The sequence below is a fragment of the Talpa europaea genome (assembly GCF_964194135.1).
Source record: "Talpa europaea genome assembly, chromosome: 6".
Taxonomy (NCBI): domain Eukaryota; kingdom Metazoa; phylum Chordata; class Mammalia; order Eulipotyphla; family Talpidae; genus Talpa; species Talpa europaea.
In genome coordinates, this window is record NC_140072.1 from 131,466,474 (window position 1) to 131,484,635 (window position 18,162).

An 18,162-nucleotide genomic window follows, 5' to 3' on the forward strand; every position below is an offset into this window, starting at 1 on the left:
ACCTTCTGAATCCAGCGAGGCCCCATCCTCTTTGAACTTTCACCCCTGCTCTGGCTGTGCCCTTTTAACTGATGCCAAAGCCCATGTCACCTTCTTGGGGCTTTTCCATTTCTCGACGGCTCGCCTACCCCCAGAGATCTCGCGCTCCGAGAGAGCAAGGAGAGACCGTGCGCCTCACTGGAACCTCCCCGTGGGCCCCGGGCCCCGCAGCCCTGGTGAGCCGTCCGACGGGGCTTCTTAGCAAGGCCTTTCAGGGTGGAGCTCTGGCTGTGGAACGTCCACCTCGTAAAAGGTCACAAACTTTTACTTGCTCCTCGGTTGGAAAGTTACTCATTTATTTATTTTCATGAGAAATTTTGTTTGAAAACCTTCCCGCCGGCTGATGCCAACTATTTCATAAAGCGGCTCAGCACACAGGCTGCTTCCTTTTTCCTCTTTCAAATGTGCGGTGGCTGCTTTTGAAGAAGCTGAAGTGAGGAAACATTTCCTGTTTGTGGAGGCTGGTGCTCAGCCCTGCGTGGAGAGCAGGGGGGTCAGGGCGCCCCAGAAACTGGAGCCCCTGGGCCTTGCAGCTTTGGAAGCACTTGTTTACTGTCACAGGACTAGTTTTGTCACTGATTGTTTTGCCTGTTCTCTGGTTCTCACTGCCTGAAGATGGAAAACATCCGTCAGCCAGAAGTAAAACTGCCTCCCGCCGTCCCGGCGCTGGGGTGCTGTGTGTGATGCTGTACCTCGGGCTTGCATCTTTGCCCTGCGTGCCAGAGTCAGGCTTTCTCCCTGGACGCTGTGGGCATTTTGGCCCCGGCACTCCCTGCTGTGGGGGCGTCCTGTGCAGTAGAGGATGCTTAGCACACCCATCACCCGCCTCCCACCAGGCAACCAAAAGTGTCTCCACACCTTGCCACATATTCTGTGCACAGGGGGTGAGGGTGGAGGGGTCACCGCTCAGATACCCATAAAATAGTGTCAGTAATACACTGTTGTTCTGAGGCGCTTTCAGATGTATGGAAGTGGTATTGTACCCACCTGTTCTTGTATAGCTCTCTTTGTTCAGCGTTTGAGTTGTCTGTGTAGATCTAGCTGCTCTCATACTACTCTGTAATAGACCCGCTTACTCAGTAATTTCGCCACTTAGGGACAGAGGCTTTTTTTAGGCTGTCTTACTATAATTGGTTGCTGAAGTCAGGAGTGCCCTCGTAAAAGCCCCCTGGCATGGTCACTCGCTGAGATGGAGCTGCAGGCTGTAGACCCTCCCCATTCCTGCGACACCCCAACACATCACTCTCCGGAGTGCGTGTGCCTGTCTGCACTCCTCAGCGGTGTCGGACCCCCACTTCCTTCGTGTCACCTCCATCCTCAGCCCTGGTTAGGCTTTTTATTCCTGCCAGTCTTGTGGGTATGACACAGCCTCTTGCTTTAATTTGCATTCCCTAATGCTGTGAGGGTGCCTGTGCTTGCTTGCTGAAACCTGGTTTCTTCTTCTGTAAATTGTCTGTTCACAGACATTGTCCATTATTCTTGAGCCATTTATTCGTGTCTCACTGATTTGTAAGTGTTCATCATATTTTCTGGATTCTGCTCTTTGTTATATATTTCCAACATTTTTCCTTAATCTGTACTTTGTCGTCTCACTAAACATTTTTGAATCATAGAAAAGTTCTCGCTTGTAGTGATTTTTAGCGTTCCTTATCTTTATGAGTTATGTTGTATATTTTTGTCTTAGAAACCCTTTCCAACTCTAGTGACAGAAGAAAGCCTCATTCTAGTTTTTAGCAAGTTGTCGTTTCACATTTAAATCCTTAATCCAGGGCCTCCCTGGTGGCACAGAAGGTTAAGTCTCAGCACTGTGAAGCCATCACCAGCCACTGCAGCATGAGTTCAAGCCCTGGCCAGGGAGGTACCCACAGGGCACAGCAGACCTCTCCTGTCTCGCCCGCTGCTCCCCTCAGCAGTGTATTTCAGTCAGTCTGCCTGTTCTGTTCCCCACTCTGTCTCTGGTGAATCCTCTCATTCCCCTGCACCTCTGGCCTACATCCCAGCTCTTGTATGCAAAAATAAATAAAATAACTTTTTAAAAAATAATAACTCCTTAATCCATGGAGTTGGCTCATTTCAAATGAACATACTTTGCATGGTGTCAAGGAAAGGTCCTCCTTTCTCTTCTTTCTACATCTTCAGTCCATTGTACAGGACGGGTCATCCCTCTTCTGCCGACTCGTCGCGCCTCCCCAGTCCTGTGCCGGGGCCCTTGCTCACTTCTCTCCAGACTCTCCTGTCGCTGCGTGGTTTGCCTGTCGTGTCCGCACACCTTCCTTACTGACTGCATAGTCATGGCAGAGAAACCCTCCCTTGTATTTCTTCAAAATATTCACATCTAGTTTTGACCCTTCACTTCAGGTGAGTCTAGTTCCACCAGCCAGGAGCACACTTTGGAATCTGGGGCCTACAGCAGCCTGCAGTACGTCTAGCTCCATGTAGCAGAAAACACGAAATCACAGAAACTTCAACAGGGTAGAAGTTTATTTCTCGCTGTGTGAAAGAAGCGCAGGTGGCCACAGCCCCAGGCTGGGGGGTCTGGGTCCAGAAGGGCTGGGCCTCAGGCCCCTTATCTCTTGCTGGCCCGTGGCTTCCGCCCCAGGACGGCCACTCTGCCCTGGGGAGGGAGGAAGCGACAGGAAGGGTGATGTGCTCCTGCCTCGAGGGTGCCAGGTGCCCTTCCTGCTCCCACACCATTGGCAGAACTGAGTCCATAATCACCACCGTCACCCACCACCCCATTTTCAAAGGGGACGATATGAATATTGAGGCTCAACCAGCAACTGCTCCCGCAGCTGGGAATGGGCAGTGTTGGGTGGGTTGCGAGCTGGGTCCTGCCCAGCTCCTGGGAGCTCCCTGCTCCGCTTCTCACTTCCCCTGATACCTTCCACTCAGGTTACATTTTCTCCATTGAGATCTTGTAGAGCGTCTGTTAGATTGAATTGGTAAGTACCTAATAGTTTTTATTTATGCTTGTAATAAGTCATCTGTGGCACTTATATTTTCTAAATGGTCACCGTGGAGGAATGTCACTGGAACTTTCTGTCTGGTACTCTCTCATTCACTCTCGCTTTCTCAGCAGACTGTCATCCTGTGTGTTTAATGATGTTTTCCTTGTCCCCTCCTTCTGCATTTTGTCCCGTGCCTGGCTGGCTTGGTTTCAGTCTGCTCTGACCTATGTTGAAAATAAGAAGTGGTAGAAGGTATTCTCAATTTGTCTTGAGTTTTATTAGGTTGCTTTCCTACCGATTGAGTGAGCCTTTGGTTTCTCTTTTAATGTGCTAATGTGTGAATTACATTAATGTCTCTTATAAGTTCCAGTGATAAAGCCAAAAATAGTACATCATATCAGATAAGACGGGTAGTTTTTAACATGGTTGAATTGAGTTTACTAATATTTTCTTTAGGATTATGCATTTGTCCATATGTGACGAATTGTTTCTGTAATTTTTCTTTCCTATAATGCTCTTCCCTCATTTTGGAGAAGTGAGCAGCTTTCCTTCTTTTTCTGTTCTAAAGAGTAACTGAGGGCCTCCCCGGTGGCGCAGCGGTTGAACGCTGGGCTGCAAAGCTGCCCGCAGCCTCTGCAGCGCTGGTTCAATACCTGGCTGCTCCCCGGCCATGGGGGGAGGGTCCCACATGGCGCGCAGACCTCTCCTGCCGCCCGCTGCTCCCCTCAGCAGTGTACTTCGGTCCTTCTGCCTGCTCTGCTCCCTGCTCTGGCTCTGGAGAATTCTCTCACCCTCCCGCGCTTCTGACTGTACCCAGTGCTTGTATAAATAAATCTTTAAAGAGTAATTTGTGTAATGTGGCAAGTCCTTCCAGGTTTCGTAGGCTTCACCTATAGAATTTTGTCAGGAAGATTTTTAACTGTTACTTCAAATTAGGGCCTCCCTGGTGACGCAAGGGTTAAGACGCAACGTATGAAGCAATCCTGCCAGCCAGGGAGTAACCCACATGGCGCAGCAGACCTCTCCTGACTCGCCCACTGTTCCTCTCAGCAGTGTACTTCGGTCAATCTGCCTCTTTTGTTCCCCGCTCTCTCTGGTGAAACTTCTCACCTCCCACACCTCTGGCCTGTGCCCCAGCTCTTGTATGCATAAATAAATAAATCTTTAAAAAAAAGGGTAACAGTCTAAGCAGGTTTTCTGTTTCTTTTTATAACTTTTTACCAAAGTGTAACATAGGTACAGAAAAGAAACCATTATATAAAAAGTACTTATCTGAAAAATGTTTCATTTATTTTAGTTTCATTATATTTGGTGCCTCCACATTGTATAGCATCTGTTGTCTGTTTATTTTAGCAGCTGTAGAGTATTACTTTATATGAATATGTTATAATTTATCCACTCCACTTAATGGACCTGTGAGTAGCTTCCAGACTGGCTATTACAGGTAACCCTGCTGAGAACATTCTGGGCCAAGCCTTCTGGTGAGCTTTTCTTTGTGTCTCCATTGTCCGCGGTGGAGTTGCTGAGGCTCTCACACGTGTTCAGCTTTAATAGATGCCCCTGAACAGTTTCCAGAAGTGATGACCAATTTTTTCAATTCTCTTCTTCGGTAAGCTTTAGTCATTTCTATTTTTCTCGAAAATTATCTATTTCCATCAAAGGTATTGGTATGAATAAGATAGTCTTATAATTTCTTATCCATTCTGTTTGGTTTTTTAAACAAAAGACACTAGGATTTATTGGTTCCCTCTAATGTGTCTTTGTTTTCCATTGTATTATCAATTATTCTTAATTTTCTGTTTCAGTCTCCTAATTTTTTGGGTTATTATTACTCCCTCTAACTTCTTATATTCAACTTTTTAACTTTCAGTCTTCATCTTCTTTAAGCCCAGTATTTTAAAATTGCACCACCTGCTTAATTAGTTCCCACAAGCTGTGCTAGGAAATGGTCTCAGTTTTATTAACCTTCAGTTAATTTTCTAATTTCCATTATGCTTTTTTTCCATTTTTGATTTCCAAATGTGTGAAATTTTGCTTGTCTTGTATGTTATATAATTTTGATATTATTTCTAATATCAGAGTAGTCATAGAAGATAGTCTGGTCAAGTTTATGTTTTGGTATTTATGGACATTTCCTACAGGATTTGAGCAGTCATTTTCTATAAAATTTTCATGCGTAATGGACAAGAATATATATTCTTTAAATACTGAATGCAGGCTATATATGTCCACTTACACTTGTGTTTGGTCTATAGTGTTACTGATTTTTGTCTGTTTAATCTGTCAGCATATGCTAAAAATCAAACATATGTCTGGATGTTTCTAATTCTCCTGTAATTCTACTAATTTTTGTTTCAGTATTTTGATGCTGTTGTGTTGTATATAAATAGCGTAGGTCTGTCTGGCCGAGGTCGTGCCTAAGAGCACCTTTCTGCCCTTGAGGTCTATTTATTTGACATGAGTCAGTACCAGCTTTCTTTGGTTATTGGTTCTCAGATTTTACTTTTTCTATCTCTCTTATATTCGACTGCCTGTGTCTTTATATTTTAGCTTTGTCAATCGTTGGGGGTATGGGAATGGGAGAGATTTCAAAATTCTGAATCTCAGCCTTTCAGCTAGTGAGTTTGTCCACGTGTGTTTATTGTGATTACTGATATATTTTAATTTACTTCAACCGGTATCTCTCCAGAACAATTTTGCATAATGTCTCTATTTTTAATTTCCCTCATTTTTTTAGGTGTCTTTTATAGTACCTCACTCTTGTAAGTCTTCCTTCTATATCTTTGTTGTTTTAAAACTTCTAATTTTATGGTTGTTTTCATATTGTTCTAAATCTAAGTGCTTGAGGACCTAACCCACCTATTTATTGTACTCCTGGCTATTGTGATAGGTTTTTTCCCTCCTTGGCTTTGTCATTTTGGAGTCTGAGTGTCTGTCCCTGGAGTTTCCTCTCTAAAGCCCCGGAGCCCCAGGCTCAGAGGGTTTCATTTTGCACAGGCTTCTGCTTGGCTCTTTAGGTAAATCCATCTCTCACCTTAGACCCGTGTAACTTTTGAGGGACCTGTGTAACTTTTTGTGTAACTTTTGAGGGATTCCTCAAGCATATAAGCAGTGTGATTTGAACCCCAAGTTTGCCTGCTGTTCTCAGATCTCAGGCAGACCCATATTCCTGCTCTTTTCCTAAGGAAGAAGAGCTTTTAGGGTTTCTCACTTTCTCCCCTTCCCCGAGTGTGCTGCTGTCTGAAGGTGGTATCTTTGAGCAGGCTGTGAGCTCAAAGTCTGCTTCTTTCAGACCCAAGGCCCGTTCTGCTGAACCCAGTGAAGTGGGTCCGGGGCAGCAGGACGGCTGAGTCCTGACACCCCGCCCTTGCAGATCACTGGCACCTGCCCGTGTCCTGCACTTGTTTCCAGCACCTGGTGGCCTCCATGTCTGCTTTTTGGATCTGCCGTGCATGTAAAGGGTTTTCATTTTATCTGGCATTTTTAGATGTTTATAATAGGACTCTCAGGTCTTCTCAATCTATCATTTTTCTAGAACTAGAAGACAGTGAGAAATAGAGATTTAAGTTGATAAATTTCAGTACTGGCATGTGACTAAAAACATGCTATGCATGTTTTTCTTCACACAGTGGGGTTTTTTTTCCACTGATGGCACAGAATCAGGAAAAAATGACATGATGTCCAATCTTCAGTTACTCGTAGTGCCATTCAGAGGATGGTGCTGAATCTGACCTCTGGACCCCTTCTCAGTGACAGTGGGGACCCAGCAGAGCAGAGGTTGTGCCTGCTGTGTCTCTGCGGCCTTGTGGAGCCAGAGGGCACAGAGCACCTTGGCAGTGCCCATTCCCTGTCTTCTCTGTGTGCACCTGCTTAGGGCACAGTTTGATCCTGCTGCCTGAGCCATGGTGTGACACCTACCTGGGTGGCTTGCAGACAGCAGATCAGTATCACGTTTATTTACTAGTCTACAGATGGGCCTGCATCACAAGTGAACGTGCCTCCTACATGGTCCACCCTCCTGATCACTGTGTGTGGATCTCTTTCAGGGAGGAATGATCAACTGGAATCGTCTTTTCCCTCCCTTACGTCAGCGACGAAACACGAACTATCAGGATGCTCGGCGGTCTGAACAGCAAGCATCCCCTCCTCTAGAGGTTTCTGAGGAACAGGTAATCACGAGCACCTGGCACTTATCCTCTGTCCGTGCTTCAGACTTGTAGCTCTTCTAGTGAACAGAACATGTAAGAAACCAAAGCATAATCATACAGAGGTTTTCCATAGCAGCTAAACTGCCACTTGTAATAGTGCCAGCCACTGTGGGTCTTAGGAGAGCAAGAGAGGCCTGATTTGGGGGGGGGGGGGAGTGTACTGTGATCGCTGATTTAAAAGTCTCTAATATTGTACATGTACTAGAAGTGACTGCAGCTGGACCCCGCGTGCAAGGGTAGGAGGAGGGGGCGGGAGGTCCAAGCGGATGGTGTCTCCCAGGGTACACCTTCTGGACTTTTGGAGTCAAGTTATAGTTTACTTACACAAAGAGCAAATCAACAGTGACGGGGACAATCATGCAAGTAAAAGGAGGCAGAAATAAATAAGTGCCCCAACTGTGTTTTAAATGAATAACAAAATCATACGGAAGGGGGAAATTAATTTCAGTAACTTTCGAACATACTGTACCCTCAGTCTAAAGAAAAACAAGTTGTCAATTCTTCGTAGGTTTAGTTTTGTGATGTGAGTGCAGCAACTCTGACGTTGTGTTATGTATATCATAGATGTGAGCACGTGAGGAAACAGGTTGAGCTTCAGGTGAAAGAAGGAAACACAAGTGCAGGACAGGGAAAAGCACCAGACCCTGCTGGGTTGGATGGAATCAGAGGTGTCACCGTTAACTCGTGATGTGGAGCGTGTGTGTGTACTTTATGGAATGGGTGTACATGGTTATGTGCATGTAGACTGTGCGTGTGTGGAGTGTATATGTGGTGTATACAGGTAAAGTGTGTATAAATGTGTGTGCATGTATAAAGTGTGTGCTTATAGTGTGTGCACATCATGTGCACATATGGAGTGTGTGTACCTGTAGAGCGTGAGCGAGTATGGAGTGTGTGTATATAGACTGTATGTGCATGTAGAGAATGTTGGGGTGCATGTATACTAACTCAGAAGCTGTGGCCTCCCTGTAGCCCTCATTTCTGCATCTTATTTCCTTGGCTGAACGATAAGAACCAGCCTCTTTTGAGAAATGCTGGGTCCCAGGCCAGGATAGGGAAGGCCTGAGATGACCCTGGGCCCCCTTATGCAAGGAATGAAGGAAGCTCCATAACTGAGGGCCTTGCCACAAAGTTGCAGGGATCAGTTCTAGGGGGTCCCCCTGGCCAAATCCAGGACATCAGGTTTGAGCATCAGGACAAGTAAGGACAGTGTTATAATAGGATCTACTGGGGAGATGGGGGTGGGGGCTCCTCGTTGATCCTGATGTTGGCAGGAAAATAAGTATTATGTGACGATTATGCATCGGGAAATGCTTTTCTTCCAGCGGAACCTAAAGTAATGCAGAAAGAGCAATAGCACAGGAAGATCACAGTTTTCTAGCTAAAAGAATAAAAGTCACTACAGGGAAGAATCATGAATATGTGAAGGACAGGCTCTTTATGTAACCTCAGAGTGGGTCCCCGCCAGTTACTTACTAATCACAGAAGGAGAATAGCCACTATCCGGTGGAGACATTGGACCCCCGCCGAGCCAGGTCATTCGTTGGTCAGTATTCCCGACAGTGGAGCAGAGCGGTGTGCGGGCCGGCCAGGTGCCACAGCCTTCCGGGCACAGGTGCATGACCTTGATCACAAGGAAACCAGACAGACCCCATCTGAGGGGCGTTCTAGAGACAGCCGGCCTGTGTCCCCAACAACACTGATGTCCCAGCCACCCCGGATTAAAGAAGGCCGGAGGCTCTCTGCCCACACGCGTGCTCGGCTCTGGCCCGGATTCTGTGCTGGAGACATTCTTTATAAAAGGCCCACTTTCGAAAACACATGATGCCGTTGGGCTCTGGATTAAACAATAGTCTCATATTAATGGCCTGTTTCTGGGTTTTGGTAACTACACTGACCATCGTTAGGGGCAAGAATAATACCCTTGTGTTTGGGCAATTCATGCTTAAGTACTGCAGGGCAAAGGGTTATGCTTTATGCAACTTAGTGTCAAATGTCTCAGGAAAAAATGTGTGTGTGTGTGTGTGTGTGTGTGTGTGTGTAGACAGAAAGCAACTGTGGCAAAATAACAGTGATCCTGGGTGAAAAGTAATCAAGGATTCTTGGTGCTGTTCTGGCAATTTTTTGAAAATTTGTATTTCAAACTAGAACGTTAGGCCCCAAAATCTATGCAAGTAAATCTAGTGTGTGGCAGTGACACGTTCCAAGTCACCTCCATACCGTTGGCTTTCTCCTTGAGAAAGCAGATCCAGGTCAGCATTGCTTAGCAGCCATATTCCCAGCCCCTGCCCCCAAGGGGCCACTCACCAGGCTGTGTCCTGGCTGGCTTTTTCTGGAACACAGAAGGCCCCTAGTAGGGTTCCCACTGCCTCATCTGCACTAAGACACACAAATGCTTTTGAGAGCACCATCGGTGCCCTGTGGATGGCCCTGCATCCCCCCTTCAACTCCCCCACCCCCAGCTCAGGCTGAGCCCCTCAGCCACTCTAAGGAGCGAGAGGTGGGCCAAGGAGCTGCCATCTGTCTCCTGCGTTCGAGTTTTCTTAGGAAAATGACGCTTCCACAGATTAGGAAATAAAGCTCAGTAACTTAGCTGGTATGGTACTTGGGGGAACATTAAAAAATAAGCCAATAATCTCAAATTCAAATGAAAAGAGATAGAGTTCTATTCTGTTGACTCGATAAAACTTTGAGTCACGGCCGTTAACACTAGGAAGTGTTTGAAGGTGTGATAGTTCTTAGTTTTGGCACTTTGAAAAAAAAGTGTCAAAAAGTGATAACCAGGAGAATGTGTGCAACTGAAGTCTTGAGGGTGTTTAATGAATCATTTACCTTGCTGCTCCCCAAATAACATAAGTGGGGTTAACTTGTTGACATCGGTTGGAAATGGCATTCAACTCTTCCTTCCCCGTCAGAAAAACAGGTGACTGCAGGAGAGGATGTTTTTAACATGTGCTCCCTTAGCCACTGATTTTCTTAACCTTGATTTTTATGTTTCTTGATTATCCTGAAATGGCGTCCCAGACCGCCAGCCCCCGCGATGGGGCGCCCTGGCCTCGTTCATCAGGGAAACTCCTGTGGTCCTTGCGGCAGGTGCTCAAGACTGGAAAAGATAAAAATATGCTGTTCTTGCCCTCAGAGCATTTATAATAATGTTTAGAAACCAAGAGTCAGTGTGTCATCTCCCGGTTAGCTCGTTGGTGCGAGACACTCTCCGGGCTAACCATCTCTAATCTCCCATTAGAAACATGCCGTGCTGGCTCCGACGGGCAAAGCCGCGTGTGCCTCGTTGTTCAATTAAATGTGCTTATAGCTCCTTCATCTTAGACTTTAAGTACGTTAAGAAACTTAGCAGTTTTCTAAACTGAGACAAGTAGAAGTGATCGTGTTTTTTCCTAGGTTAAGCAAATACCTTGGGAGTTCTAGGGAGTCCTTTAAGATAAGACGTGGAGCTGGTGGATTTTGAAAACAAGATTTGAGAAAGGGCCTGGTCTGCCTGGCCAGTGGGAGCGCGCCACCCTTTCTGTGTTTGCGGTTGTTTCTGGAACTTTCCTTCTTCTAGAGCGACTGCTGTTTTCAGTGAGTCCACCCACAGCCCCTGCCCCAGTTCATCCCCTCACAGGCGCCGCTCCGGCCCATCTTAGAAATCTGCCAAAAGTGAGCACCTTTTAATAGTCGGCCGTCTGCCAGCTTACAAGTAACATGCACTCATTCCGTTCCTCTTTTTTTCTTTTTAACCAGGGATTTTCATATTATACCCATATTTAAAATCAGCAAATAATGAAATTTTGTCACCAGGCCTTCATTTTTTTTTTAATCAAAAGAAAAAAAAACTTACCAAATTTAACCCTCTTGAGCCCTCCCCAGGCTTGAAACATGACCTTGAACTTTGTCCTTATTGGGACACATCAGGTAGTTAAACAAGAAGTCACCAGACTTGACCAAAGGGAGATAAGCAGCGACTATTACAAATCCCCACTTCCTCTCACCCATTCACGACTTTCCCTTCTTTTCAGTCCACCCACAGTTACCAACTCTGCACCCACTTATCACTGGCCAGGCCCTTGAAGTGCAGAGAATGATCATGTACCGTCCTTGCACACAGGTCGTTCAGCACTGGTGAAGGGAGCCTGGCACAGAGGTGACACTGGCATCTCTGCAGAAATGTCCCAGGGCTGCTGAGATCAATTGAGAAAGGGGTGCCATGCTGGGGCAGAGGCCCTGGCATTTGTTAGTTTGTGGCATGGTGAAAAGTGCACCCAATTTGGGGAAGCACAGACGACTGAGGTCGGTGGTCAGGGTCACTGGCTGGGTAAGGGCCTGCCCCCAGGCAGCTGCTGCATGGAAAGGGGCGAGAGAGGCCTTCTGGCGGGCACGGACTGTGGTCTCTGACACTGGTATATTGCAAAGGGGTTTTCTAACAAAATGCCAGAGTTCATGCGTTAGAATGAAATACTGATCATTCACATTCAAGCAAATGTCAGTCAGTCAAGTAATGTATTCCCTTTTGTGGGTGCCTGAGTCTTTGGGGTGCCCTAAGAAATGGAAGCATGCAGTGAGGACTTTCACACATGCAAAGGTGAGGAGCCACCCGGCAACCTAGAGGGGGCAGGCACGTGAAGACAACCAGAACCCCTGTGCTCGGCCAGCAGGCAGGCTGGGGGCCAGCGGCACTGAGGAGTATATTGGGGTGAGACCGCAGGGAGCGGCCGTGATCGGGGACGGTGGGTGGGAAGGAGGTTTGCCCTGATAAATGACTAGCGAGAGTCGCGGTGCAGGGGTGGTGGGGGCTCAGCCCCCAGGGCTCCCTGAGTCCCCCTGCAGGGCAGGCCTGGAGTCCTAGGAAGTTGCCCACCACCCGTGGACCACCCAGCAGGCTTGATTTCAGGTGGACATATCGTCTGCAGCGATAGAATCTGGGAAGTAAGAACCCAAAACCATTTGTTTGTGACAGCCGTAGGCAAAGGGAAGTTAAGGAAACCGCAGTCATGTGTGAACAGCAGACCCGGGAGTGCTCCGCCGGAGGAATGGCCGGAGGGGTGGGAGCCAAGTCAGAGGCCACACTGGGGCCTCGTTAGTTTTTTTAAGTAAGAATTATGTCGAGATTGGAGGGGCGTGTTTCCTGATCGGAGAGGATGTTTGAGCTTAAAAAAAAAAAAAAGGAAAGGAAAGGAAAACAACACGAGGTGCCCTGGCTGGTCCCGGGGCAGGCCCCCTGCGGGGTGTCTCCGCTGCCGGAACCACAGCGCCCGCTCTCCTTGCCGCGCCTCGGCCACCCTGGCCCTGCTCCTTGCCTCTGGGAAGGCGGGTTTCCAGGTCCAGAAAACAGGCCTCGCGGTTCCCCCTGGGTAACTGCAGTTTTGGTGAAAAAGTCGATGCGGGAGACAGCAAAAGCCTAATAGCTGCTTTGAGTGTTAACGCAGCCCTGCCGGGCTGGGAGGAGACACCAGAGCAAAGTGTAACCTGGGTGTCTCCACTGCACCCCAGGATGGAGTCTGCTCCGATGTTCTGTGGTGAGGCTTCTGGGACAGCCGGAGAGGCCCTCGCCCTGCTCTGGGCTCGAGAAGTAAAGCCCAGGACCCGCTTTCCAGCAGTACCTTCGGGGGCAGTTCTTGAGTCTCCAGACTCCTGCAGACCCGGCCTAGCTCTGCCTGGCGGGTCGTCCGTCCGCCCTGCCCTCAAGCTGAGCAGAGGCCCCAATTTGGCCTGCTCTTTGCAGCGCTCAGCTTCCATCTGCCTCCCCTGGTCTCTTCCTCCTGTTGTCTTGCCCCTTGGGACTGTCAGTCCCTTAGAGAACTCACATCCGATGGGGCCAAGGCCCCCCCTGGGTGCAGGCGGCAGGCATAGCTGGCTAGCGCCTGCCCTCACAGAGCTCAGAACTGCCGGCCACTCCCCCGGCGCAGCTGGTTACCAAGGTCAGGGCCTCAAGGGGCTGCAGGCAGGACAGAGAGGTGTAAGTATTCTCCCAAGTGACCACATTCCTGCACCGATCGATCGGGATGTGTTTTTATACATCGGGTGACAAGATCAGGCATTTACCTGCAAACTGTCTCTTCCCTCTGCTGTTAGATCTGATCACAGGTGGTCCTCATCCCCCAGGGACTGAAGAGACAGGAGATGGCCTGTGGGGACAGCCCGTCACTGGCACCCGGGGTGATGAAATGTGTTTTGTGGCTAGTGTATAGGCTTTGGGTGGGGAGGGAGGTTAGTCTGCGTATCTATAAACACCATCATTTCTACAATCATCAAAATTGAATGTTTGCTAGAATTTGTACAAGGTGAGGTGTTTCCTGAGATCGCTAAGATAACGTGGGTTTTGTTAGAGTAAACCAGAGATGTGGACAAAAACCAAAACCAGACCCCAGGATGGTTCTACCACCTGGTCGGCCCCACTGAGCTGACCCGGTGAGGTCCACAGAGGGGGGTTCTCACACCCCAACCAGTCGCCCCCCAGGCAGGCAGGCAGAGGTGCCACTAACAACTCCTCGGAGCTGCCAGACACTGTTCTAGGCCTTTCCCACTGGAGAGTGAGAGCCCGAGTTTCGCCCCTCCTGGGGCTGCACAGGGATTGCAGGGCCAGTCCTCACCCCTGCAGGCTCACGCCATCTCTGCCACCTGATGGGTGCCCACCTCCCGACAAGGGTGGCAGGGACAGTTTTCTCATCCTTGGCTCAGTTCTAAAATGGCTGCCAGCCTCTACCACGTTTGTATTTTGATGATGTGGGAACTGGAATCCTGTCTGTTTTGCTTATCTGGGCACAGGTGTGCACAGCCATTGTGTACAGGTGTCCATGCCACCCTTTTGTACAGGCCCTGGTACAGGCCCTGATGGGGCACTAGGACTGGGCCAGCGGGCCACCCATTGCTCGCATCTCACAGTGAGTGGCCAGCGCCAGCTGTGGTGTCTGCTCACGTGTTGCAGGCCCCACCTCCCGGTCTCTGCATCACACTGTGAGCGCTGAGCTGCCCAAGTGCACCATCAGCATCAGGGGGGCTACAGGGCCCCCAGGCATCTGCACTGGGGGTGGCCATCAGAGGGCACCCTCCAGGCCACCGTCTCTTTTCTTCTGGCTGGTTATTACCCACATACCCAGGCCCTATCATGCAATTTCATTTTTCCCGTGGATATTTCGAGTTTGGGACACTCGGGGAAACCCACAGGTGCCCTTGCCTGGTAATTTTCCATTTTTTGAAAGAATTGTCTTAATGCAATTTCTACTTCTTAGCTTTTTTTTTTTAATCCGGTAAAGGAACCAAGGCAATCAATCAAAATTATCAATCACATTTATCTTCTCGGCCCACCCACCCCCCCCCAAAAAAAGCTAAAGCCAACTTTGACTCTTGGGGCAAGTTGCCCACCTTCAGGGAGCAGCCGGCCTGTGCGAGCTCATAGCAGCAGGCTCGCCTGAGCACAGACCTGCAAAAAGCCCTATCAGCTGCCAAACCAGCTGTCAAACCAGCGACTATCACAAGTGGTGGTTGTTCTCCTGAGAACAGAGTCAGGAGGCAGCCTCACATGCAGAGGAAGCTTGGCTTCTCACACCAGGCATCCCTATGTGACCCAGCTCACGGCTGGCCCCTTCTCGGGCGAGGCAGGCGCTGCCAGTCCCAGCCTGGGTGTGCTGGGTGCCGCTGCCCAAGGCCTCTGGGTGGCCAGCCCATCAGCATCTTCTGCATCCCAGACCAGATCCAGTCAGTGGAGGGAAGTCTCGGGTACAGCATGGGCACCGGGGCTGGGCTCACACATCCTCAGCTCTAGATTATGAAGCAGTTTGCCAGCAAACGGACCTGTTCCGGGTGCAAGGAAGCAGCAAGTCTTGAGCGGCACTGAAGCACGAAGGTGACAAGAGGCGATGGCCACGCAGGCACAGCCCTGGCCCAGGCGTGGGGCCCATGTCCGTGGGGTGTTGTGTCTTACCTGCTCATCAGCCTGCGTCAGCCGCACGAATGAGAGCCACGTTCCCCGGGAAGGATTGGAACGAAAAGGAACCTTGTCGGAGGCCCTGGCTCGATAAGGTGTCTCTGCCCATCTTTATGTGTCCAGCCAAAGCCTCCAGGCCCTCTCCCGAGCGCGCCCCCCACCTCAGCTAGAGAAAGTAGGCAGGTAAGACGAAGCTTGAAAGACCCCTGGGGAAAGGGAAAAGTGTGAATTCTGAGACTCAAATGTCCAAGCGGGTGTCGCCCGCCTGATGGGGCCGGAATGATACCAGGACTTGAGATGGTCAAAGCGGCGTCGTGTTCCCCGCGTGCCCAGCAGGCCGGCTGCACAGGGTATCACCAAGACCTCTGACGGCTCGCAGCCCACCTGCCCAGGACATGTGAATGGATCACGTCATGTGGGTTTGGAACTGGTTACAAATGTCTGAAAACCAGTGGTTGGTGACTGACCACCAAGGGTAGTGAATGTGTTCTGGGTGCTCTGTACGAGCTGGCCTGCCGGGTGTTTTTACCCACAGCCCGAGTGATGTCTAGAGGTTTGCTGATCAAATCTGGGAATAATGCAAGTTTGAGGGAGCCGATGAACATGGTGGACAGCCGAATTTAAATTGGAAATGGTTTTGGTGGGCTAGAAAACCACCAGAACAAATTTCAGAGATGTGTCCAGCCTTACACCTGGAAGGTCAGATACAAACTGTTGGTAGGATTTGAGAAGCTTGGCCTGAGAGATGCTGGAGGGTGCAGAGCACGGCCCCCTCAACCGGCCACGCCGGCTGCTGCTGCTGCGCCCACGGAGGTGACAGTGTTTTTAGAAGGGCGTAGCTGGGAGGCGCTGACTGCAGGAGCTCAGGCGTGAAACAGCAGCAGGGCTTGTTCTCAGAAGGCTTCCAACGGAGGGGTGGTGGGGAGAAGCAGGCCCCCAACACAGGTAGAAGCCACAGCCCTGAGGAGCAGGGGGGCCAAGAGACTTCTACTCGGGGCTTCCTCCTGTTCTGGGGACATGGGCACGGGCCAGGCGCGTTGAGATCCAGTGCGGGAGGAAGAGTGAGCCCGCCGAGGCAGACGGAACAGCCTTCTGCAGAGGGAGCGCCACCAGCGAGGGGGGGAGGCGCAGCGCTGCGTGGTCCGGACCCGCCAGGAGTGGTCTTGGCCTGGAGAAGCAGGAGGGTTGAGGGCGGAGAGTGGGTTCACGTAGAGAAGGGAATGGGCTCCTCGTTAGTTCAAAGGGCCAACTCAGTTGCCCTGGAGTCCCAGGTGGCAGCTAGTGAGGGGCCGAGTCGGCTCCCTTTGAGGAAGAACTTCGCATCTGGGCCAGTGAGGGATATTCGTGGACCATATTCTGGAAGAGGCTGTCCTTCCTTGAGTGGGAAATGAGCCGCTGTGCCCACACAACCCATCAGCCCGGAGAAGGCCTGGCATCGCCTGCGCCTCCCACTCTCACCACACTGCCCACGGGCCTTCCTCCAGAGCGCAGCTGCCAAGGGCCCTGACCACAGCGGCTGCGCGTGTGCGAAGACAACCGAAGTGAAGCCGAATGGAAGGAAGACCGTCGCCCGCGTGCTGCTCTAACCCGAGTCTTAGCCCATGTTCCCGACCCTAATGAAGTCGGGAGGAGCCGCAGCCTCAGCTGGGAAAGCACTGTCCCCCAGAGGCCCTCGGGGTCACTCGGCCACCCTCCCCTCCTCTAACACCCCAGGCTCTGAAGGCCCCCCGAACCCCACCCCCCGCAAGCAGAGGCAGGAAGGCAGTGCTGGGCACTCTCCCCTGGCCCCCAGGAGCCCTGGTCTTCCTCAGGAGAGACACGGTGCCTGACCCTCCACCAGCCCCCTCGAGCCTCCTAGACCCACATGCTGAAAATATGGACATTTGTAAGAGTCTCGCGTCTCACTCTACAGCCTTGCAGTCTGTTCGGCGGCAGTACGAAAGCTCGCTCGCGACCACACCGGCCATCAATTTTGTAATCTACTTCTAAATGGGAAAAGAGGTGACAAGTAAAGTTACACCCTGCTGTTGTGTCGTGGCCTGGCCAGGCTGGCTTCAAAGTCCAGGAAACCGCCCAGTCAGAGGCCCAGAGTCTGAGACCTGAGCGGGCCGCAGGCCTCCCCACCCACAGCGCCGCCTTCCGAGACCCCGCCCTGGGCGCCCTCCCCTGCGCACTGGCTGCCTGCAGGGCCCCGGGCGCAGGCACTTAGCAGAAGTGGGGCTCGGTTCAGGTGTTAGGGAGCCTGGCCGCAAGGACATTCTCTGGTCGCTTGATGCCAAGAGCCTCAGGCGCCTTCCAGGTCGGCGTCTTGCCAGCATCGTGGGTCACACTGGGCACCTAAGAAAGTGCCCGGGACCTGTTTACTCCACACCTGGTGCTTCAGGAGCTCGGCCAGGTGGAGAAGGCCGGATCTCTCTGAGTACCTGCATTCTGGGTGCCCCCATGAGCTCACCCTCCCCTGCCTCCCTGGCAGGCCCTCCCCTCTCGTCTCTCAAATGAGGAGGAAGCCTCTTGGGACTGGCAGGGGCAGGTGGGTGCAGGGCCTGGCCTCACCGAGTTTCTGGTGTGTGTGTTTTCAGGTGGCCCGGCTGATGGAGATGGGGTTTTCCAGAGGGGACGCGTTGGAAGCCCTCAGAGCTTCGAATAATGACCTTAACGTGGCTACCAACTTCCTGCTGCAGCACTGATGGTTCCACCACCACGGGGACCGCCGAGCTGACACCGGTGGGCGCCATCCTGGAGCGGACCAGGCTTGGCCCGCACGCCCTGGCGCCCACGTTCTCACCGCCCTCGTGGGCACGGGGTGTCCCTGCTGCCCGCCACCCGTAATTCCAAGATTGTCTCCATTAGCTTTCAAAAATAAGTTTGCCATTAAATTAGCATGTATTTTCTATCTTTTATTTTTTTATTGGGCATTTTCCTTAGTTTGGAGATTCAGCACTCATTCCTAATGTGTTTAAAGTGCATTAAAAGCGCAGGTCTCTGCAGCAGCTGAGCGGCGCGCGGGTGGGAAATGAGTGCTGTTGTGATGCCCTTTCCTGTAACG

The 18,162-nt window shown here is 50.6% G+C and overlaps 1 protein-coding gene across 1 annotated transcript in view; it reads left to right on the forward strand.

Moving 5' to 3' along the window:
* The window catches only part of UBAC2 (UBA domain containing 2), a gene marked incomplete at both ends in the record, with an annotated part of 119,533 nt that extends 101,730 nt beyond the window's left edge, over nucleotides 1–17,803 (forward strand). Inside the window, 2 exons of the mRNA XM_084235712.1 lie at nucleotides 7,034–7,156; nucleotides 17,696–17,803. Of these exons, the coding sequence (XP_084091838.1) occupies nucleotides 7,034–7,156; nucleotides 17,696–17,803 (231 nt within the window). The remainder of the gene's footprint in view (nucleotides 1–7,033; nucleotides 7,157–17,695) is intronic.
* Nucleotides 17,804–18,162: the final 359 nt, after the last annotated feature.